This window comes from Ictidomys tridecemlineatus, chromosome 10 (assembly GCF_052094955.1).
Source record: "Ictidomys tridecemlineatus isolate mIctTri1 chromosome 10, mIctTri1.hap1, whole genome shotgun sequence".
In the NCBI taxonomy this organism is placed as follows: Eukaryota; Metazoa; Chordata; class Mammalia; order Rodentia; family Sciuridae; genus Ictidomys; species Ictidomys tridecemlineatus.
Genome location: NC_135486.1, coordinates 113,963,833 through 113,983,083, shown reverse-complemented (window position 1 = coordinate 113,983,083; position 19,251 = coordinate 113,963,833). Strand labels below are relative to the sequence as shown.

Below are 19,251 nucleotides of genomic sequence, written 5' to 3'. Positions count from 1 at the left end.
AGGAGGCTGTGTTCAGAATCCACAGGAGCTCACAAGCAGGGAGAGCAAAGGCCAGTAGCTATTTGACACCATATCCTGTTTTCACTCAGGGAAACATCCTACTGTTTAAAGTTATAGATGGATGCTTTTCTTCACTGATGACTTAGGAAACTCCAGCTGGATTTTTGTACTTGAAGAAGTCATAGCCTCAGAAGGGAAGATAAGTTCTGCACTCTTAATTTTTTTTTCTGACTTCATAATTGATCTTCTATCTTTTAAATCTCTCTGTTTCTAGCATCGGGTGGATTTTCTTCAGCTTATGATAAATTCTCAGAATTCCAAAGATGTGGAGTCTCATAAAGGTAAACAATGTTGCTATCTCATCTACTGATGGGGAAACTCAGAGAGAAGGATTGTTCTGAAAATGTGCAGGAGATTTTCCAGGAAGAAGAGTATTTCTACCTAGTTGCAGAAAGACCATGCTTGGATATCATATTCAGTAGCCTGAGGAACTTTCTAGAGAAGCACAACTAGAGCCATGTTCAATGTTGAAGCTGATTTAAACAAGTATTTCTTTTACCAGCATGGTATTTTTATTCAACTTATTTTCTTACTGTTTTTATTTCGATGCTCAATTCTCCCATATTTGTCCACTGGAATCCCTTTCATGTTGGCTCCTGAGTCTTCTATTATTATTGTCACCTTTTAAATGATTGTTTTAAAAGTAGCTTCTGTTTATTCTGGCCATAGCAATATTGAGCTGAAAACACAAAGGTTCTTCATGTAGTCTTGAATACACTGCTTCACTCCTAATATCCACCACCAGAGAGTTATATTTATCACAGTTCAGGAACCTGTGTTGACACACTTCTATCATTCACAGTCCACAGATTTCCTTAGGATTTGCTCTTTGTCTTGTACAGTCTATGACATGTATCCACATTATAGTAGCACACAGTGTATTCTGTGCCCTTTTCATTTATTTTCTAAGTATTTTCTTGCTTTCTAATTTAAGGTATTCTAGGTTTCTTCTCTGTTTCCCCCGACAGGTTTGTTTTTTGTTTTTCCAATTAATTGAATTTAGAAATCAAAATCTGTGATCATCTTGTGAATTTTTGCTTTTAGATACTCTCATTAGACAAGATTATTAACATGAAATACTTCTACATTGAACAGAGGAAAGAAATATTTTTGTATCTACTCACATCCAGTAATATAAACTATTTTTCTCTCTCCTTTAAAAATTTTTTCCTAATTTATTGCTTATTTCTGTAATACACAAATGCTCCCATTGAAGTTCTAATTTGAGGTACCTAGTGCCTTGACAACCATCTAAAAAAAGTCCTGAATGTTGAGCAATTATTTTAAAGATGAACACTTGTTTTACTACAGCCTGACAGTATACATATTTTTTAAAAGATATTTTTATTTTTTAGTTGTAGGTGCACACAATGCTTTTATTTTATTTTTGTGTGGTGCTAAGGACCAAACCCAGTGCCTCACGTGTGCTAGGTGAGTGTCCTACCACTGAGCTACAACCCCAGACCCAGTGTACATATTTTTATGTTCACATTTACATATTATCTATCTATCTATTTATCTATCTATCTATCTATCATCTATCTATCTATCTATCTATCTATCTATCTATCTATCTATCTATGTATTTGTCTATCCATCCATCCATCCATTCATCTATCCTGAATGTATCTACCCAGTTCTATTCATGTTTCTAAGATAAAGGAAACAGTCTATGGTTTAACTCTTCAATAAAATAGCCACCAAACCCATGTGCCTACTTAGCACTTGATACGTGGCTGGTGCCACTAAAGTATATTGATTTTTAATTAATTAAAATCTAAACCTCAACAGGTGGCTGGTAGCTATAAATGCCAACATTCGAGCTCCAAATCTTGACTTCTATTTGGTGCAGTAGAGAGGGTTACCAGGAATTTAACTCAGGAGCACTCAACCACTGAAACAAATCCCCAGCCCTACTTTGTATTTTATTTAGAGAAAGGGTTCCACTGAGTTGCATAGTGCCCTGCTGTTGCTGACGTTGGTTTGAACTCATGATCTTCTTGCCTCAGCCTCCTGCAGAGATTACTGGTGTGTGCCAGTGCACCTGGCCTGAACCTTGACTTTATAGTCCTATTTCATGGGGTTCATACTCACTGGGATAAAAAATTTGATAATTAAATGTTCTCATGACATCATCATAGAAAATCATAATCAGTAAATCTGAACTCTGTAGACCTTTCAAACACTTGTTTTATGTATTCTTTTTTATCTTGAATTGCACGTTTGGCACAGAGAACATGTTTATTTTAGGGCTCAGGTATATAAAAGTTCATATTGATCATACTGTGTATCTTAGATAGAAATGGTATCTCTTGAAATTACCTATCTTTGGTGGTGCTGAAAATGGCACAGTTAATACCCAAGTCCAAGAGTGGTGTAGACCTCAGGAAAACTGGATTAAAAAAAAAGTTTACCTTTGTTTCCCCTATTGGATAGACATGAGAGTGAAAACCACTCTGAGAATAACCCTAAATTGCTTTTCCATGGTCCTGCCTAGTGATCTTTGGGTTTTAATGGGATTTCTCTTCATCTAAACCCTGATGTTGTGATTTGCTGGATTTACCTAAATTGTGTTTCCTCTTCCGTTAGTCCTGTCTGATCTGGAGCTTGTGGCTCAATCAATTATCTTCATTTTTGCTGGCTATGAGACCACTAGCAGTTCTCTTTCCTTCATTTTGTATGAACTGGCCACCCATCCTGATGCCCAGACCAAACTGCAGCAGGAGATTGATGCAGCTTTGCCCAATAAGGTGAGAAGATGGTACCTGGAAAGGGAGGAGGGAGGTGGAGCCTCAACTAGACTCCCTCCTTTTCACTTCCTAGGAGGCTTTATCCAAAATATAGTCACTTATTCTTTTCACCAGCTCTTTTGAAAAGGTTCTTAAGAGAGAACTGAAAGGGAAAACACAGTATTGAGGGGAAAATGCTATTCTCAAACCTAAAAGGAATATTGAAAAGAGTGTAATTTCAGTAGTACCCATTACCAGTTACCATGATGATACCTAGGAAGTTTAAGCATGTGTCACTCAAGTGTCCAGATTATTGGATCTGGTAATCTGTGGCAAGAGCTCCTGCCTGGCTGTCTGCTGAGTGAGCCTGGGCTTGGGGGGCAGGCCGACTATGCTCTGCTCCACACATCTTCACACTCTAGTCATGTATTAGAGAGAAGCAGCCAAGGGATGAGTCAGGTTTTATGGCTCCTGAGCTAAACACTTTACTTCTACCTTGTGTCCTCTCCAATGACACATCAGGCATTAGCCACGTGTTGTGCCTGCTGTCCTCATACCTCTTCCTAAACAGGGAGTCTATCATATATGAAAACACATGGTTTCTGGGGCTTGCATGGCTGGTTTGGAAGTGAAGTAGGCACAAAGCCTCTTCTTCAGAGCTCACAATGAAGCCCTGAAGAACAACCAGGAGACTGGTCCAGAAACAGAGGGTGAGGCTGAGAGTGGTTTTCTGTCTTCCTTAGAATATTCTCTGAAACTAAAATTGTGTGACATGGTGCCATTGAATCTTAGCCTTCTTTTGGTGATATTAGGGTGAAAGTTACCAGTTTCTCCCAACATTTTTTACATGATGTAGTGTTATCTATAAGTATATATATTCAAAGCAGGATTATTCAAGAAAAAACAGATATATAATGGGTTATTTTCTCTTTTCTATGTTCTATTTCCCTGAAATAGGCATGTGACTATTCTAAGAATGTTAACAGTGACTTTCACATTATTTTGCCTGAGTGTAATTGTCATATTCTATTAGTTACTTTTCCTTGCATGAGAAAAAGTAGTATATGATGATTCTGAGGATATTATACACTGAATTTGGGATTGTCCCAAAGGTCTCTTATGTATATGGTTGTCAAATGGAAATGATTGTTATTATAATGCTTAGTCAATTGTAAGCACCACTCTCCTTCATCATTCTATTATTCATGGGACCTTGTAACACTTTAATAAAACTAAATAAATTGAGTTCAAATTTAGTTCCAAACATGTATTTTCAAAAAAATCTTTTTTTTTCTCTTCAGGCACCTGCTACCTATGATACCGTATTACAGATGGAGTACCTGGACATGGTGGTGAATGAAACTCTCAGGTTGTACCCAATTACTGGCAGACTTGAGAGGGTATGTAAGAAAGATATTGAAATCAATGGAGTTCCCATTAGGAGGGGAACAGTGGTGATGATACCAAGCTTTGTTCTTCATTGAGACACACAGCACTGACCAGAGCCTGAGGAGTTCCGCCCTGAAAGGAACAGGGCTTCTGGGAAAGGGAACTGCCCTGGGCTAGGGTTGTTCAAGCATGTCCTTGTATTTCTTATTACAGATGACATACAGGTAGCTATGTAATCATTTTTTTATTGGTTGTTCACAACATTACAAAGCTCTTGACATATCATATATCATACATTAGATTGAAGTGGGTTATGAACTCCCAATTTTTACCCCTAATGTAGATTGCAGAATCATGTCAGTTACACAGCCACAATATTACATAATGCCCTATTAGTAACTGTTGTATTCTCCTACCTTTCCTATCCCCTACTATCCCCCCTCCCCTTCCCTCACATCTCTCTCTACCCCATCTACTGTAATTTATTTCTCCCCTTGTTTATTTTCCCATTCCCCTCACAACCTCTTACATGTAATTTTGTATAGCAATAAGGGTCTCCCTTCATTTCCATGCAATTTCCCTTTTCTCTAACTTTCCCTCCCATCTCATGTCTGTTTAAAGTTAATCTTTTCTTACTGCTCTTCCTCCCTGCTCTGTTCATAGTTGCTCTCATTATATCAAAGAAGACATTTGGTATTTGATTTTTAGGGACTGGATAGCTTCACTAAGCATAATCTGCTCTACTGCCATCTATTTCCCTGCAAATTCCATGATTTTGTCATTTTTAGTGCTGCATAATACTCCATGGTGTATAAATGCCACATTTTTTTTATCAATTCATCTATTGAAGGGCATCTGGGTTGGTTCCACAGTCTAGCTATTGTGAATTGTGCTGCTATGAACATCAATGTGGCAGTATCTCTGTAGTACGCTCTTCTAAGGTCTTCAGGAAATAGTCCGAGAAGGGCAATAGCTGGGTGAAATGGTGGTTCCATTCCCAGCTTTCCTAGGAATCTCCATACTGCTTTCCAAATTGGCCACACCAATTTGCAGTTTCAACACCAATGTACAAGAGTACCCTTTTCTCCACATCCTCGCCAGCACTTGTGGTTGTTTGACTTCATAATAGCTGCCAATCTTACTGGAGTGAGATGGTATCTTAGAGTGGTTTTGATTTGCATTTCTTTGACTGCTAGAGATGGTGAGCATGTTTTCATGTACTTGTTGATTGACTGTATGTCCTCCTCTGAGAAGTGTCTGTTCAGGTCCTTGGCCCATTTGTTGATTGGGTTATTTGTTATCTTATTATCTAATTTTTTGAGTTCTTTGTATACTCTAGATATTAGGGCTCTATCTGAAGTGTGAGAAGTAAAAATTTGTTCCCAGGATGTAGGCTCCCTATTTACCTCTCTTAATGTTTCTCTTGCTGAGAAAAAACTTTTTAGTTGAAGTAAGTCCCATTTGTTCATTCTTGTTATTAACTTTTGTGCAATGGGTGTCCTATTAAGGAATTTGGAGCCCGACCCCATAGTATGTAGATCGGAGCCAACTTTTTCTTCTATCAGACGCAGAGTCTCTGATTTGATATCAAGCTCCTTGATCCATTTTGAGTTAACTTTTGTGCATGGTGAGAGAAAGGGATTCAGTTTCATTTTTTTGCATATGGATTTCCAGTTTTCCCAGCACCATTTGTTGAAGATGTTATCCTTCCTCCATTGCATGCTTTTAGCCCCTTTATCAAATATAAGATAGTTGTAACTTTGTGGATTAGTCTCTGTGTCCTTTATTCTATACCATTGGTCCACCCACCTGTTGCTCTATAATATAGTTTGAAATCTGGTATTGCTATACTGCCTGATTCACACTTCCTGCTTAGAATTGCTTTTGCTATTCTGGGTCTTTTATTTTTCCATATGAATTTCATGATTGCTTTATCTATTTCTACAAAAAATGCCGTTGGGATTTTGATTGGCATTGCATTAAACCTATAGAGAACTTTTGGTAATATCAACATTTTGATGATGTTAGTTTTGTGTATCCATGAACAAGGTATATTTTTCCATCTCCTAAGATCTTCTTCTACTTTTCTCTTTAGGGTTCTGTAGTTTTCATTGTATAAATGTTTCACCTCTTTTGTTAGGTTGATTCCCAAGTATTTTATTTTTTTTTGAGGATATTGTGAATGGAGTGTTTTTCTTCATTTCCTTTTCAGAAGTTTTGTTGCTGATATACAGAAATGCCTTTGATTCATGCGTGTTGATTTTATATCCTGCCACTTTGCTGAATGCATTTATTTGTTCTAGTAGTTTCTTTGTAGACCCTTTTGGGTCTTCTAGGTATAGAATCATGTCTTCTGCAAATAGTGATAATTTAAGTTCTTCTTTTCCTATTTTTATGCCTTTAATTTATTTCGTCTGTATAATTGCTCTCGCTAGTATTTCAAGGACTAAGTTAAATAGAAGTGATGATAGAGGGCATCCCTCTCTTGTTCCAGATTTTAGAGGGAAAGCCTTCAATTTTTCTCCATTCAGAATGATGCTAGCCTGAGGCTTAGCATAGATAGCTTTTATAATGTCAAGGTAAGTTCCTGTTATCCCTAGTTTTTTTAATGTTTTCAACATAAAGGGATGCTGTACTTTGTTGAATGCTTTTTCTGTGTCTATCAAGATGATCATATGGATCTTATCTTTAAGTCTATTGATGTGGTGAATAACATTTATTGTTTTCTGTACATTAAAACATCCTTGCATCCCAGGGATGAATGCTACTTGATCAGGGTGCACAATTTTTTTGATGTGTTTTTGTATTCGATTCCCCAGAATTTTATTGAGGATTTTTGTATCTAGGTTCATTAGAGATATTGGTCTGTAGTTTTCTTTCTTTGAGGTGTCTTTGTCTGGTTTTGGAATCAGGGTGATGTTGGCCTCATAGAATGAATTTGGAAGAGCTCCCTATTTTTCTATTTTCTGAAATAACTTGAAAATTATTGGTATTCATTCTTCTTTAAAGGTTTTGTAAAACTCTGCTGTATACCCATCAGGTCCTGGGCTTTTCTTGGTTGGTAGTTTTTTGATTGCTTCTTCTATTTCATCCATTGATATTGGTCTGTTCAAATTGTGTGTATCCTCCTGACTCAGTCTGGCCAAATTATATGATTTAAGAAATTAATCGATATCTTCACTATCTTCTATTTTATTGGAATATAGGTTTTCAAAATAATTTCTAATTGTCTTCTGTATTTCTGTAGCATCTGTTGTGATATTGCATTTTTCATCCCATATGTTAGTAGTTTGAGTTCTCTCTCTTCTTCTCTTAGTTAGCATGGCTAAAGGTCTGTCAATCCTTTTTATTTTTTCGAAGAACCAACTTTCAGTTTTGTTAATTTTTTCAATAGTTTCTTTTGTTTCAATTTTCTTGATTTCCACTCTGATTTTTAATTATTTCTTGACTTCTGGAACATTTGCTGTTGTTTTTCTCTTCCTTTTCTAGGGCTTTGAGATGAAGTGTTAGCTCATTTATTTGTTGGTTTTCCTTTTTTTGAGGAATGACCTCTAGGCAATGAATTTCCCTCTTAAAACTGCTTTCATTGTGTCCCATAGATTCCAATATGTTTTGTTATTGAGTTGTGGTCTATTTGATTCTTGAACTTGAGGAGAATTTGTTTTATGAATGTTGCAGCACAATTATTTGGATCATAAATATTGATAATTGTTACGTCTTGTTGGTGAATGGTTCCCTTTAACAGTATACAATGTCTTTCATTATCCCTTTTGATTAAATTAGTCTTGAAGTCAATTTTATTCGATATGAGGATGGCCACCCCTGCTTGCTTACAAGGACCATGTGCGTGGTATATTTTTTCCCATCCTTTCACCTTCAGCCGGTGTATGACTTTTCCAATCAGATGTGTCTCCTGGAGGCAGAATATTGTTGGATTTGTTTTTTAATCCATGATACCAGCCTATGTCGCTTCTTTGGAGAGTTTAAGCCATTAACATTTAGAGTTACTAATGATATATGGTTTGTACTTCCAGGAATGTTTGATTATTTATCTTTTTTTAAAAATTTTAGTTTGTTTCTCCATGATTATCTTTCCCCCCGCCCTCTGTCTTTCCCGAGGCACTTCCCACTGATGGTTTTGGTTATAGTTTTTCATTTCTTTCTCATGTAGCGTTTTGCTCAAGATGCTTTGCAATGCTGGTTTTCTTGCTGCAAATTCTTTTAACTTTTGTTAATCATGAAACATTTTTATTTCGTTGTCATACCTGAAGCTTAATTTTGCTGGATACAGAATTCTTGCTTGGCATCCATTGTCTTTCAGTGTTTGAAATACATTGTTCCATGACCTTCTTGCTTTCAGCATCTATGATGAAAAATCCGTTGTTAACCTTATTGGTTTTCCCCTGAATGTAATCTGCCTCTTTTCTCTTGTAGCTTTTAATATTTTCTCTTTGTTCTGTATATTGGGTATCTTAATAACAATGTGTCTTGGCGTTGGTCTACTGTGATTTTGTATGCTAGGTGTCTTCTATGCATTGACAATTTGTATATCTGTTTCCTTTTTTATTTCTGGAAAGTTTTCTGTAATTATTTCATTCAGCATGTTACTCATTCCCTTGGTTTGAATCTCTATACTTTCCTCTATCCTGATTACTCTTAAGTTTGTTTTTTTTTATGTTATCCCATATCTCTTGGATGTTTTCCTCGTGATTTTTTACCTGCCTTTCTGAGTTGGCTAGACTCTTTTCAAGATGATACATTTTGTCTTCATTATCTGTCATTCTGACTTCTACTTGCTCCACACTGTTAGTGATACTCTCATTTAAATTTTTAAGTTAGTTTATAGTTTCCTTTATTTCTAGAATTATTGTTAGATTTTTTTTATAATCTCTATCTCCTGATAAAGATGCTTAACTTCTTCTTTTATCTGTTTATGTAATTTGTTTTCAATGTGTTCTTTCACTGTTTGAATTTGCTGTCTCATATCCTCTTTCAGATTCCATTCCATCTGTCTAAGATGTTCTTTGAGTTCTTTATATGACCATTTTTCTGATGACTGTAGGTCCTCCTGAATATTTAGGCTGTCCTGCATTGTTTGTCCTCTTTTTCTTCCTTGCTTTTTCATGCTGCTCATGTTACTTCTTGTTCTGTTTGACTGCTGAGTTACTGTTTACTCGTATAAATTTATTTGATGCTTGGGAGGAGAGGTATTAGAAGGGAAGGGAAGAAGTCACTAAAGAGAATGAGAGTAAGCAGGTAGAATTCAAGGAATGGGAATAAGAAAATTGAAAAGAAATGAAAAGACCAAAGAAGAAAAAATAGGAAATATAAAAAGAAAAAATAATCATAATAATAAAAAAATTAAAATTAAAATTAGAAGAAAAAAATAAAAAAAGTTAAAAAAAATTAAAAATCAACAAGAAAGAAAAATGAAAATGAAAAAAAACTCAAATCATAAAAAGAGAAAAAAAACTAATAAATGCAGTCTTAGAGTTTGATTAACTTTTCTTCCAGTAGGTGGAGCTGTGCCCACGAGGCCAAGCTTATCCTGCCAATATACCGGAACCAATCACTGTGCAGCAGCTCCTCCTTCCAGACTGGGCGAGTCTCCAATCCTGAGTGCCTAGGGCCTCTTCTTGTGTCTAGTTACTTCCCCACTTTTCCTCTAGCCAGGCCCCTCTCACAGGTGATGCTCACCACAATACTGGCTACCCGCCAGGTCTGCTGTTCCCGGAGCCCTGTTTTCATGAACGCCTGGGCACACTCTCCATGTTTGCAATTCCCTCAGACCCTAAGATTGTAAAGCTTGGGGCTGAGAATCCTCAGCGAATTTTACTTGTCCTCCAGTACCTCGCCACCTCTAGCTGGTGCAAGAGACCTCAGTTTTTAGCACTGGTGGGAGCAGTAGCCGGGAGTTCCGCGCCACGGGTCCTGCACCACTTCTGATTTCCTCGGTTGGTTTATTGAGCTCACGGGAGATCTGGGAGAGGCTCTTAAGTTTTCCCCGATGTGTGGAGAGGAAAGGCTAGGGGTTTACACACCTGTAGCCGCAGGTTTCAATGAAGTTATCTCCTCCGCCGCATTCTGGTGACATCAGTTCTCTGCCATGGTGGTATCTCTTGCAAATGGCGACAGTTCGTTTCCCTTTGCCGGGTGACCAATGCAACGGGTGGGTCCTTACTGTCTCTCCCAAGCCCCATTTCAAACCTGTGGCCACTACCTCTGAAGGCTCAGTTGGCATTTGCTTCCATAGCATTAGAAGGAATGACCAGTTGTTTCAGCCAGATGGATTAGTGCTGAGTCATAGCTGTTTGTCTGCGGGAAGCAGGCGAACCGGAGCTTGAATTCAGCCGATCCGGGCTCAGTGTGTGTTCTGAGAGGCCCAGACTGTTCGCCCCAGATCCATGTCAGCTCAGCATTGCCTAGTGATCCTGAGCAAACAGCATTAGACTGTTTACGACTCCCTATGCCCGCACAGCTGAAGAGGTCAGAGACTTGATCTCTCCACGCCAGCCGCCATGTTGGATCTCCCTATGTAATCATTTTTATATATGTTTTTGTATTTTAAGCAGTTTTCCTGTTATAAATATAACATTTTCTTGCAAAATGATATGAATTTATGACAAGGAACAAAATGAATGCTATGTCCATTCACTATCCTAAATTCTTGTTTAAAGTTTTTTAAATTAATTTTAAAAATGACAACAGAATGCATTATAATTCTTATTACACATATACAACACAATTTCTCATGCCTCTGTTTGTATATAAAGTATATTGACACCAATTTTTGTCTTCATACATGTACTTTGGATAATGATATTCATTACATTCCATCATCCTTGCTAACCCCCTGCCCCCTTCCTTTCCCTTCCACCCCTCTGTCCTATCTAGAGTTCATCTATTCCTCCCATGCTCCCTCTCCCTATCCCACTATGAGTCAGCCTCCTTATATTAGAGAAAACATTCAGCATTTGTTTTTTTGGAATTGGCTAACTTCATCTTCTCCAATGCCATCCATTTACCTGCAAATGCCATGATTTTATTCTGTTTTAATGATGAGTAAAATTCCATTGTGTATATATGCCACATTTTAAAAATCCATTCATCTAATGAAGGGCATCTAAGATTGGCTCCACAGTTTATCTATTGTGAATTGTTCTGCTATAAACACTGATGTGGCTGTGTCCCTGTAGCATGCTGTTTTTTAAGTCTTTTGGCTATAAACCAAGGAGAGGGATAGCTGGGTCAAATGGTAGTTGCATTCTCAGATTTCCAAGGAATCTCCACACTCCTTTCCATATTGGCTGCTCCAATTTACAGTCCCACCAGCAATGTATGAGTGTACTTTTTCCCCTACATTCTCACCAACACTTATTGTTGTCCTAATAATAGCTGCCATTCTAACTGGAGTGAGATGATATCTTAGAGTAGTTTTGATTTACATTTCTTGAATTGCTAGAGATGATGAGCATTTTTTCATATATTTCTTGATTGATTGTATGTCCTCATTTGAGAAGTGTCTGTTCAGGTCCTTGGCCCAATTATTGATTGGGTTATTTGGGTTTTTGGTGCTTTGCTTTTGAGTTCTTTATATACTCTAGAGAGTGGTGTTCTATCTAATGTGTGAGGGGTAAATTTTTTCTCCCAAGCTATAGGCTCCTTATTCACCTCACAAATTATTTCTTTTGCTGAGAAGAAACTATTTAGTTTGTTAAATTATCTAAATAATTATGAATTAATAATATGACCATGTTCTCATAAACTTTATTATGCATATATAGATATTTTTGCAAAACTAGATTGTATCATATTTTATTTGATTTTTGCTAGCACTTAATAATTTTTGCATTCAACCTCTTGCATGTGTTTTTTTTTTGGGGGGGTATCAGGAATTGAACTCAGGGGTGGTGGACCACTGAGCCACAATCATAGCCCTATTTTGTATTTTATTAGAGACAGGGTCACACTGAGTTGCTTAGTGCCTCACTAAATTGCTGAAGCTGGCTTTGAACTTGGGATCCTACTATCTCCTTCTCCCAAGTCGCTGGGATTACAGGCGTGTGCCACTGTGCTCAGCCTGTATGTATGGTTTTTGGATCTATAATTTCAACTAACTAAATAAACATTTTTTCTTGTCAGTTTCCCCTAAACAGTCTAATACAGTAAGTATTTATATAGTATTTACATATTATTAGTTAATATAAGCAATCCAGAGATGATTTAAAATATATTTCAGGATGTGCATAGGTTATACTAGTATTTTCTCATTATTTTATAAGAGACTTCAACACCCAGGATTTTGTTTATTCTGATGCTAAAACTAATTCTCCTCAGATATGGCACCATAACTCTGTTTGTGTGTGTGTGTGTGTGTGTGTGTGTGTGTGTGTGTGTGTGTGTGTCTGTTTTCAAATTTCATAGCATGTCCCATAACTGACATAACCACTATCTCATTTCATTTTATGTATTCACTCTTATACTCTTTATATTTTATATGTGTGTTAGTTCCTTTACTGTCTCAATTTATCATGATTTCCTTTGAAACATCATTTATCTCATCTCAAAAAGACTGAAAGATCCTATAGACTAAGGGGGAGAAAGGAGGAATAACTCCTATAGGCTAAGGGGGAGAAAGGTGGAAAAACTCGATAGCTTAACAATTCTTATAGCAAAACCACAGCTGGATTTCAATAATCAGCCCAGAAATAATCTTTTACACCTTTGCTTGGGGATGTCTAAGGCACAAACTGAAATAAGTAACTGTTGTAGTTTTAATGTTTTGTTGACTTGTCATCTTTGTTGACCAGGTTCAGTAAGCAGAACAAAGACAGCATCGATCCTTACATGTACATGCCCTTTGGAAATGGACCCCGAAACTGCATTGGTATGAGGTTTGCTCTCATGAACATGAAAGTTGTTCTTGTCAAAGTAATGCAGAACTTCTCCTTCCAACCTTGTAAGGAAACACAGGTCAGTAGATTTTCATATAAATAATGTTTATTTGAAGATGTTTTTCCAAACAGAGGGGCCTAGTCACAGAAAAATATATGCTCATTCATCATTTAATTCTTAGATGTATAGTCCAGTGAATCTCTTCTTCACCATCTTTGAGATTTTAGATTTCTTCACTGTGGGGGCTCTAAATCTATGGCTTTATGAAGAACAAAGTATAAAAAATGTATGGACTCAATGCAGATTAGTGTGCCATGTGTATATGTGGACTGTGAACTTGAGCACAGTGTAAATTCAGCTTTAAGTCTCCTGGGGAGACCCTGTGCACAGTCGTGAGGTGTGGTAACCACAGGGTTCTGATGTTTGAGAGAAGCTCTCCTCACCAGAACTTACAGAACCTCCCCATCTCAGGCCTTGTACAGAATAAATGTTTATGAGATAATTTTTCAGATAAATGAATAATTTTACTATTTTATCATGACCCACCTTAGAGAATGAGTAGGATGAATTCAAAGTACATGATACTAAAAGTAGTTTCATGTTTGTTAAGCATCACTGTGCTTAATATATCTTCTCGACTTTGCTGCTTTGGTTCTTGGTGTTTCAGTCAGTGCTTCTCCAGGTGCTTGTCGAAATGTTTCAGATTCCCCTGAAATTAGCTGATCAAGGACTTCTTCAACCTGAAAAGCCCATTATTCTGAAGGCTGTATGCAGAGATGGGACAATAAGTGGAGCCTGAACTTTCCTAAGGATTTGTGCATTGTTGTCCTCAGAGCCTGGGACCCAGAACATCAGAGAACAAAAATTTATTTTGTGAAGAAAACTCAAAATGATGATAGACTCTATATTCCTCAGTTGATGAATGATAAGAGATGCAGGACATTTCCTAAGCTTTCTCAGGTTCTGTGCAGAGTATTATCTATTTTCTGATGGAAAGAGGTGACCACCTCAGTGCCAGATGTGAAGACTCACCTTTTCTGGGTTAAATGGGCTCTCCCCTCTCACCGACAGTTAGTCCTTGCAGCTCCTCTTGAGTTCTGATCAGAGAATCAACAATTATCAGCAAATTTGTCAACAATTTTTAATAAAAATGAGGGTGGTTGTGGTGGCTTTTGTAGTGACATTGATATATGATGTGTTCTTTGAAATATGCTGTGATAAGTTTTATAATGAGAAAGTCAATAAACATGTCCTTGTAGAAGTTTATCTGAAGCCACTATGCCCATTTAAGGGGATGTATACTACTGAATCAGTGAAAGTCAAAACTAAATCTTTTGATCATCACAATCAGTGAATATATGGAGCTTTTTCAGCAATTCAAATTAAATAGTAAGGTAGATAAAGTTAACCCACTGTGAATTTTCCCACTACTGAAAAGTATATTCATAGTGTCCTTCTGCCATTTTTGAAGTACAAAATTTGTGACAATTTACTGAGGTGTAGTTATTACTATATCTCTAGCTTAGATTTAATACTCCCATTTTATCTCCCTTTTTGATTCTGAAAAGCAAGAAACATAGTTGTAGTCCATCATCAACTCCTAATGGTGCAACCCTTATCCATTTATTTTATTATTTATTTATTCATGTACTGGGGATTGAATCCAGAGCCACATCCCCAATACTTTACTATTTGTTCTAATTATTTATACATGACAGTAGAATGCATTTTGAGACATTATACAAAAATGGAGTAAAACTTCTTATTCTTCTGCTTGTATATGATGTAGACATATACCAGTCATGTAAGCATATATGCACATAGGGTAATGACCAATTCTTTCTACTATCCTTCCATATATATATTATATTATACATGTTATATGATATATTTTTATTGATACAAGTTTTAGCTAGGATGCTCAGGGTCTCACTGAGTTTCTGAGCCTGGTTTTGAACTCATGATCCTCCTGCCTCAGCCTACAGAATCCTGAGGATTACAGCCAAGTAATAAGTTGTCCTACTCTTTGAGATTAGTAAGGAAAGACTCTACCAAAATAGTTGCTATAAGAGCTGGCGTTTGGAGGCTCAGCAGGAGTCTTTTATGAGGCACAAAAGTATTCTAGGCAGAGGAAACTGTGTGGGCAAAGATATATGGATGGAGCTTGTGTTGACAAAGGTTTTATGATTTGTACATACAGCAGCTATAGGACTGGGTTTGCTCAAAGGTAGAATGCTCATCTACCATGTGTGAGACATTGGGTTTGATCCTCAGCATCACAGAAAAATAAAATAATGATATTGTGTCCACTTAAACAACAACAACAACAACAAAAAGACAGCAACAGGAGATTAATGCCTGTGACTACACTTGAGTTTCTCATAATATCACATAACTTTTGGCATTATTGATTATGCAGTGATTTATTGATTTACCACAACATAAGAATTGAAAGAATTACAGGAGTCCCGTGCCAGGTACAAAATCCAGATCGGGCCACTCATCACACACCCCTCACACCAAAAATCCAAAAAATAATTGCAAAAATCAAGAAAAGATCTTTAGTCAGTGCAGCTACACCAGAAAGGCCAGGGGATTCATGTTTTAAGTCATGTATTCTGGGTGCTGGCATGACCCAAATGCTTAAATAGAAGCAGAATTGGGACAGTGGGGAAGAGGTATGCATTGTAAAGCAGTCTTGTCCAAACTGAGGTCTGAGGATTACTATCTCACTTCTATCACTGTAAAGTAGCTCCTGAGAAGTCCGTATCACTTGAAAGGAATAAATTTTATTTATTGTTCCGGATGTTTATCTACCAGATCTGCAATCCTAAAAGGGGCAGGGTAGGTCCCATGAGATGATTGCTCCTGTTGAGGGAATAAATTCGTGTGTTTATCTGTCTAAACGCTCTGCCTTTCCTGGAAGGAAATGAATAATGACTGAAGACTTCTGGGAACCACCTTGGGGTTCTTAAACAAGATACTGTAAAAGCTGACACTTGAGTGGCTGGGGTTGTGGCTCAATGGTAGATCACTTGACTGGCATGTGTGAGGCATTGGGCCTGATTCTCAGCACTACATTAAAATAAATAAATTAAACAAAGGTGTTTTATTAATCTACAACTGAAAAGAATGTTTTTATAAAAGCTGATAGTTGAATGTCCCTTCAAAATTTCCTCAGTCTTCAAGGTGGATAAGATAGATTAGATAAATTTGTAATCTATTGCTAGTTTTTATATGAGCACCCCTTAAATTATTAACGTGTCTATGTGCAGAGCTAATCAGTCACAAATGTTAAGTTAGTAAAGGATACTGAATGAAGGAAGAATGCTAAGCTTTATTCTGCTTTTAGTTACTCATTGTACAGCTGCAGGCCTCAGAGTCATTTGTCTTTACCCAAGGAAGCATCTTTAAGTCCCTGTTTTCAAACAAAGGTCAAAGTAAGAGAGTGTATTATTCTTTGCCAAATGCAAAGAGGACACCTGACTCCTCCAATTCCAGGAGATACAAAAGTGGCCTTTCCACTGGCTTTGTCCCTGGTGCAACCTTCTTCCCCAGCAAAAAAACTGGCCTCACTGAATTATAGCTTGTCACAGAAGGGGCACTCTGCAGGCACAGTTCTGCAAAGGGCAGCCCACATAGCTGAAAGAAAAATACAGAATTCAAAACTGATGAAAGAAAGTGATGAAGAACCTGACCCTGAATTCTTCTGTAGAGATCCAGGTCCTCCTGACTATCAGCCTTATGCTTCTTTATCTGTGAGTAACTGTTCAGCCTTTTCTCCACCAGAATCCTGAAGTTGGTGGCTTAAGCAGGTTCCTATTTGCCTTAATTGTTTGGAAGATCAAAATAGAGGATGAAATTGAAGTTGATATAAACCCTTAAGAAGTTACTATTGATCTTAGGCACACTGCTTGAGCTACTCCCTGTCCTGAAATCCATATTCCTGTGGTTTTGGGGATTCAGGGTGAGGTGTGTTCCCAGGAATTATCTGATTGGCTCTGAGTTTGCACATAGTGTGATAAATCAGAAGTCACCATATAAAGCAAATGCATAAGTTTTTATCACATGCAGTGGGAACCTCACCCTTTCAAGCTTTGGGAATTCTGGGGAAAACCAGTTAATTGGATTTTGTCTCTTCATCTTCTGGGCTTTCTGGAAAAAGACATTCTGGAGGACTGCACCTGTTCATATGGTGAGTCCTGTGCCCTCCTGGCTGCAGAACTATTTGTACAATGCACCATAGCTCCTCAGACTCTCTGGGAGTCTGACTGAACAATGCTCCCTTATCTGCAAAAAGCACATCCTAGCACATCCCTTCCTCCTAAAACTCAATTCTTCCATTCTGAAATTCACAGACCTTTTAATGTCTAAATGATGAGTGTCTAGATTAGAAAAAAACTGACAGAAATTTTCAGAAATTTTATTCCTTTTTTTTGTATTATCCTTCATCTCTCTGTGAGATTAGCATCAGTAAAGAGACTTATTTACCCCTTTATAATATCTACTAGCATCCTGAAAAACACCCCAAACCCAATTGGGCTTTTCTTTTTTATTTCCCTCTACACTCCAGCATGAAAGCATGAATCTATATCCTCTGGTAGGGAAATTGCTCTTGATAGGATGCTAGTATCATGAAACAGAGGGAAAGATGATATTTTGATGCTTGGGTAGAAAAGATTCCACACAGGTCATGTGTGACTTCAGTCTCAATTTCACTTTTAAGAATAATGAATCACAATATCATGGAAAAGGAAAACAAGATCTGGTTTTTAGTCTCTAAAAGAAAACTATGAATTCAGAGTGTTGTGGCAACATAATCCTCTCTGATGACATTTTCTAATGAATTAATGCAATTGAATTTTATTGTATTAAATGACAGGATTAGTACAGAATACATGAAACCTACACTGCCTTAAACAGTCACCTCTAAAAAGCAGTGGCAAGTTCTTATTACAACTGTCTGGAACACATCATGGGTTATTATTTTATATTGCATATTTTCTTCTCAGTTAACAGGATAGTTCTTGAACTTTGGAGGGTCCGTCTCCACATAAATGAAAGGAATTACAGGGCATACTGGGTCATTTATCCATGCCACAGTTTTCTCCTCTGCTACTATGGGGCCACTTTTGCAGAACTAGCTGTTTGATGGTTAAAATAGGCCAGGACTCTCTTGTACACCATTTCTTTTTTTCCGTATTTCTCTCATCTTTTGGGATGGTTGGGTGCCACAGTCTGGCTGGGCAAAGTAATTGGGAGATGACAAGCAACTTGTGAAGGTTGATATAGCAGGAGCCCCTTTATTGTCGGACTGCAGATGTATATATACATAACTGAATACACAGCTTGTTTCAATTTAGCATCATCCAGTAACAGCAATCAGTCATTAAGGAATCTCCATCATCTTAATGGCTTGCTGGCATTACTTTTCAAACCACTCCTTCTGGCAAAGTGTCAGGCATCATCTTGACTTGGTTGTGGCTCTCAGCAGTGTGGCAGGAGTTGTATGACACAGAACACTCTGGAATGGGGCTGTGAGTATGACACATCTGGGTTGCTGGCATGCCAGGTCAAAAGAGCACCAGCCTTTGTGGGTTTTCATACAAAGGGAGTTGATACATGGAGGCAATAAACAAACTGTGTTGTAACTGGCCACCTTGGTGAACATGAGCATGCCTGGCTCTTCACTGCCATCTGAGCATCACCAGAGAAATAGACTCAACAAGGGGGAGAATGGCCTGGAGATGATTCCTCAGTCCTTTATTCCTTGTTGTACACTCAGAGGATATAGGGAACTCAGCATTCCCTCTGGCTCAAGCCAACCAGATTGTATGATAACAGACTTGGGTGACACTCAACATGGCTCACATTTGTGTGAGGTAGAGGGAAGTCTCATTGTTTCAAAATGCTACATTTGCCATTCTGCAGAAAAATATTATTACTGCTTCAGAGGATACATATAAAGTCAATTTTAAAGAAGGTCTGGATGCTGAACCAGGAGCATGGCATGGAAAGAAGGAAAAGCCCAAAAGATTTATGACAAAATTGTAAGAAAAAAATGTCACCAGAGGCTCTCAGTGGACCCTCTGTGATTGAGTGGACTATATTAACAAAAATATTTTCATCAAAGAAGCATGAAAACATCATCCCCCTTTTTAAACTGGGAAATACTACA

General features: G+C 37.5%; 2 protein-coding genes across 5 annotated transcripts in view; both read left to right on the top strand.

The window, feature by feature from the left end:
* The window catches only part of LOC101972073 (cytochrome P450 3A9), a 373,151-nt gene that overhangs the window by 195,565 nt on the left and 158,335 nt on the right, over positions 1–19,251 (top strand). The window lies entirely within an intron of this gene.
* LOC144367652 (cytochrome P450 3A4-like) lies at positions 274–4,304 on the top strand. The gene is made up of 3 exons (XM_078024770.1): positions 274–341; positions 2,650–2,810; positions 4,091–4,304. Exons 1-3 carry the CDS (start codon positions 299–301, stop codon positions 4,271–4,273), a joined length of 387 nt encoding a protein of 128 aa, XP_077880896.1. The 5' UTR covers positions 274–298; the 3' UTR covers positions 4,274–4,304.

Excerpts from the sequence above, each read along its gene's own strand:
- LOC144367652 (XM_078024770.1), top strand. The coding sequence starts at position 299 with ATGATAAATTCTCAGAATTCCAAAGATGTGGAGTCTCATAAAG. Across the intron at positions 342-2,649 it reads AGATGTGGAGTCTCATAAAG|TCCTGTCTGATCTGGAGCTT; the intron begins GTAAACAATGTT and ends CTCTTCCGTTAG. Across the intron at positions 2,811-4,090 it reads ATGCAGCTTTGCCCAATAAG|GCACCTGCTACCTATGATAC; the intron begins GTGAGAAGATGG and ends TTTTCTCTTCAG.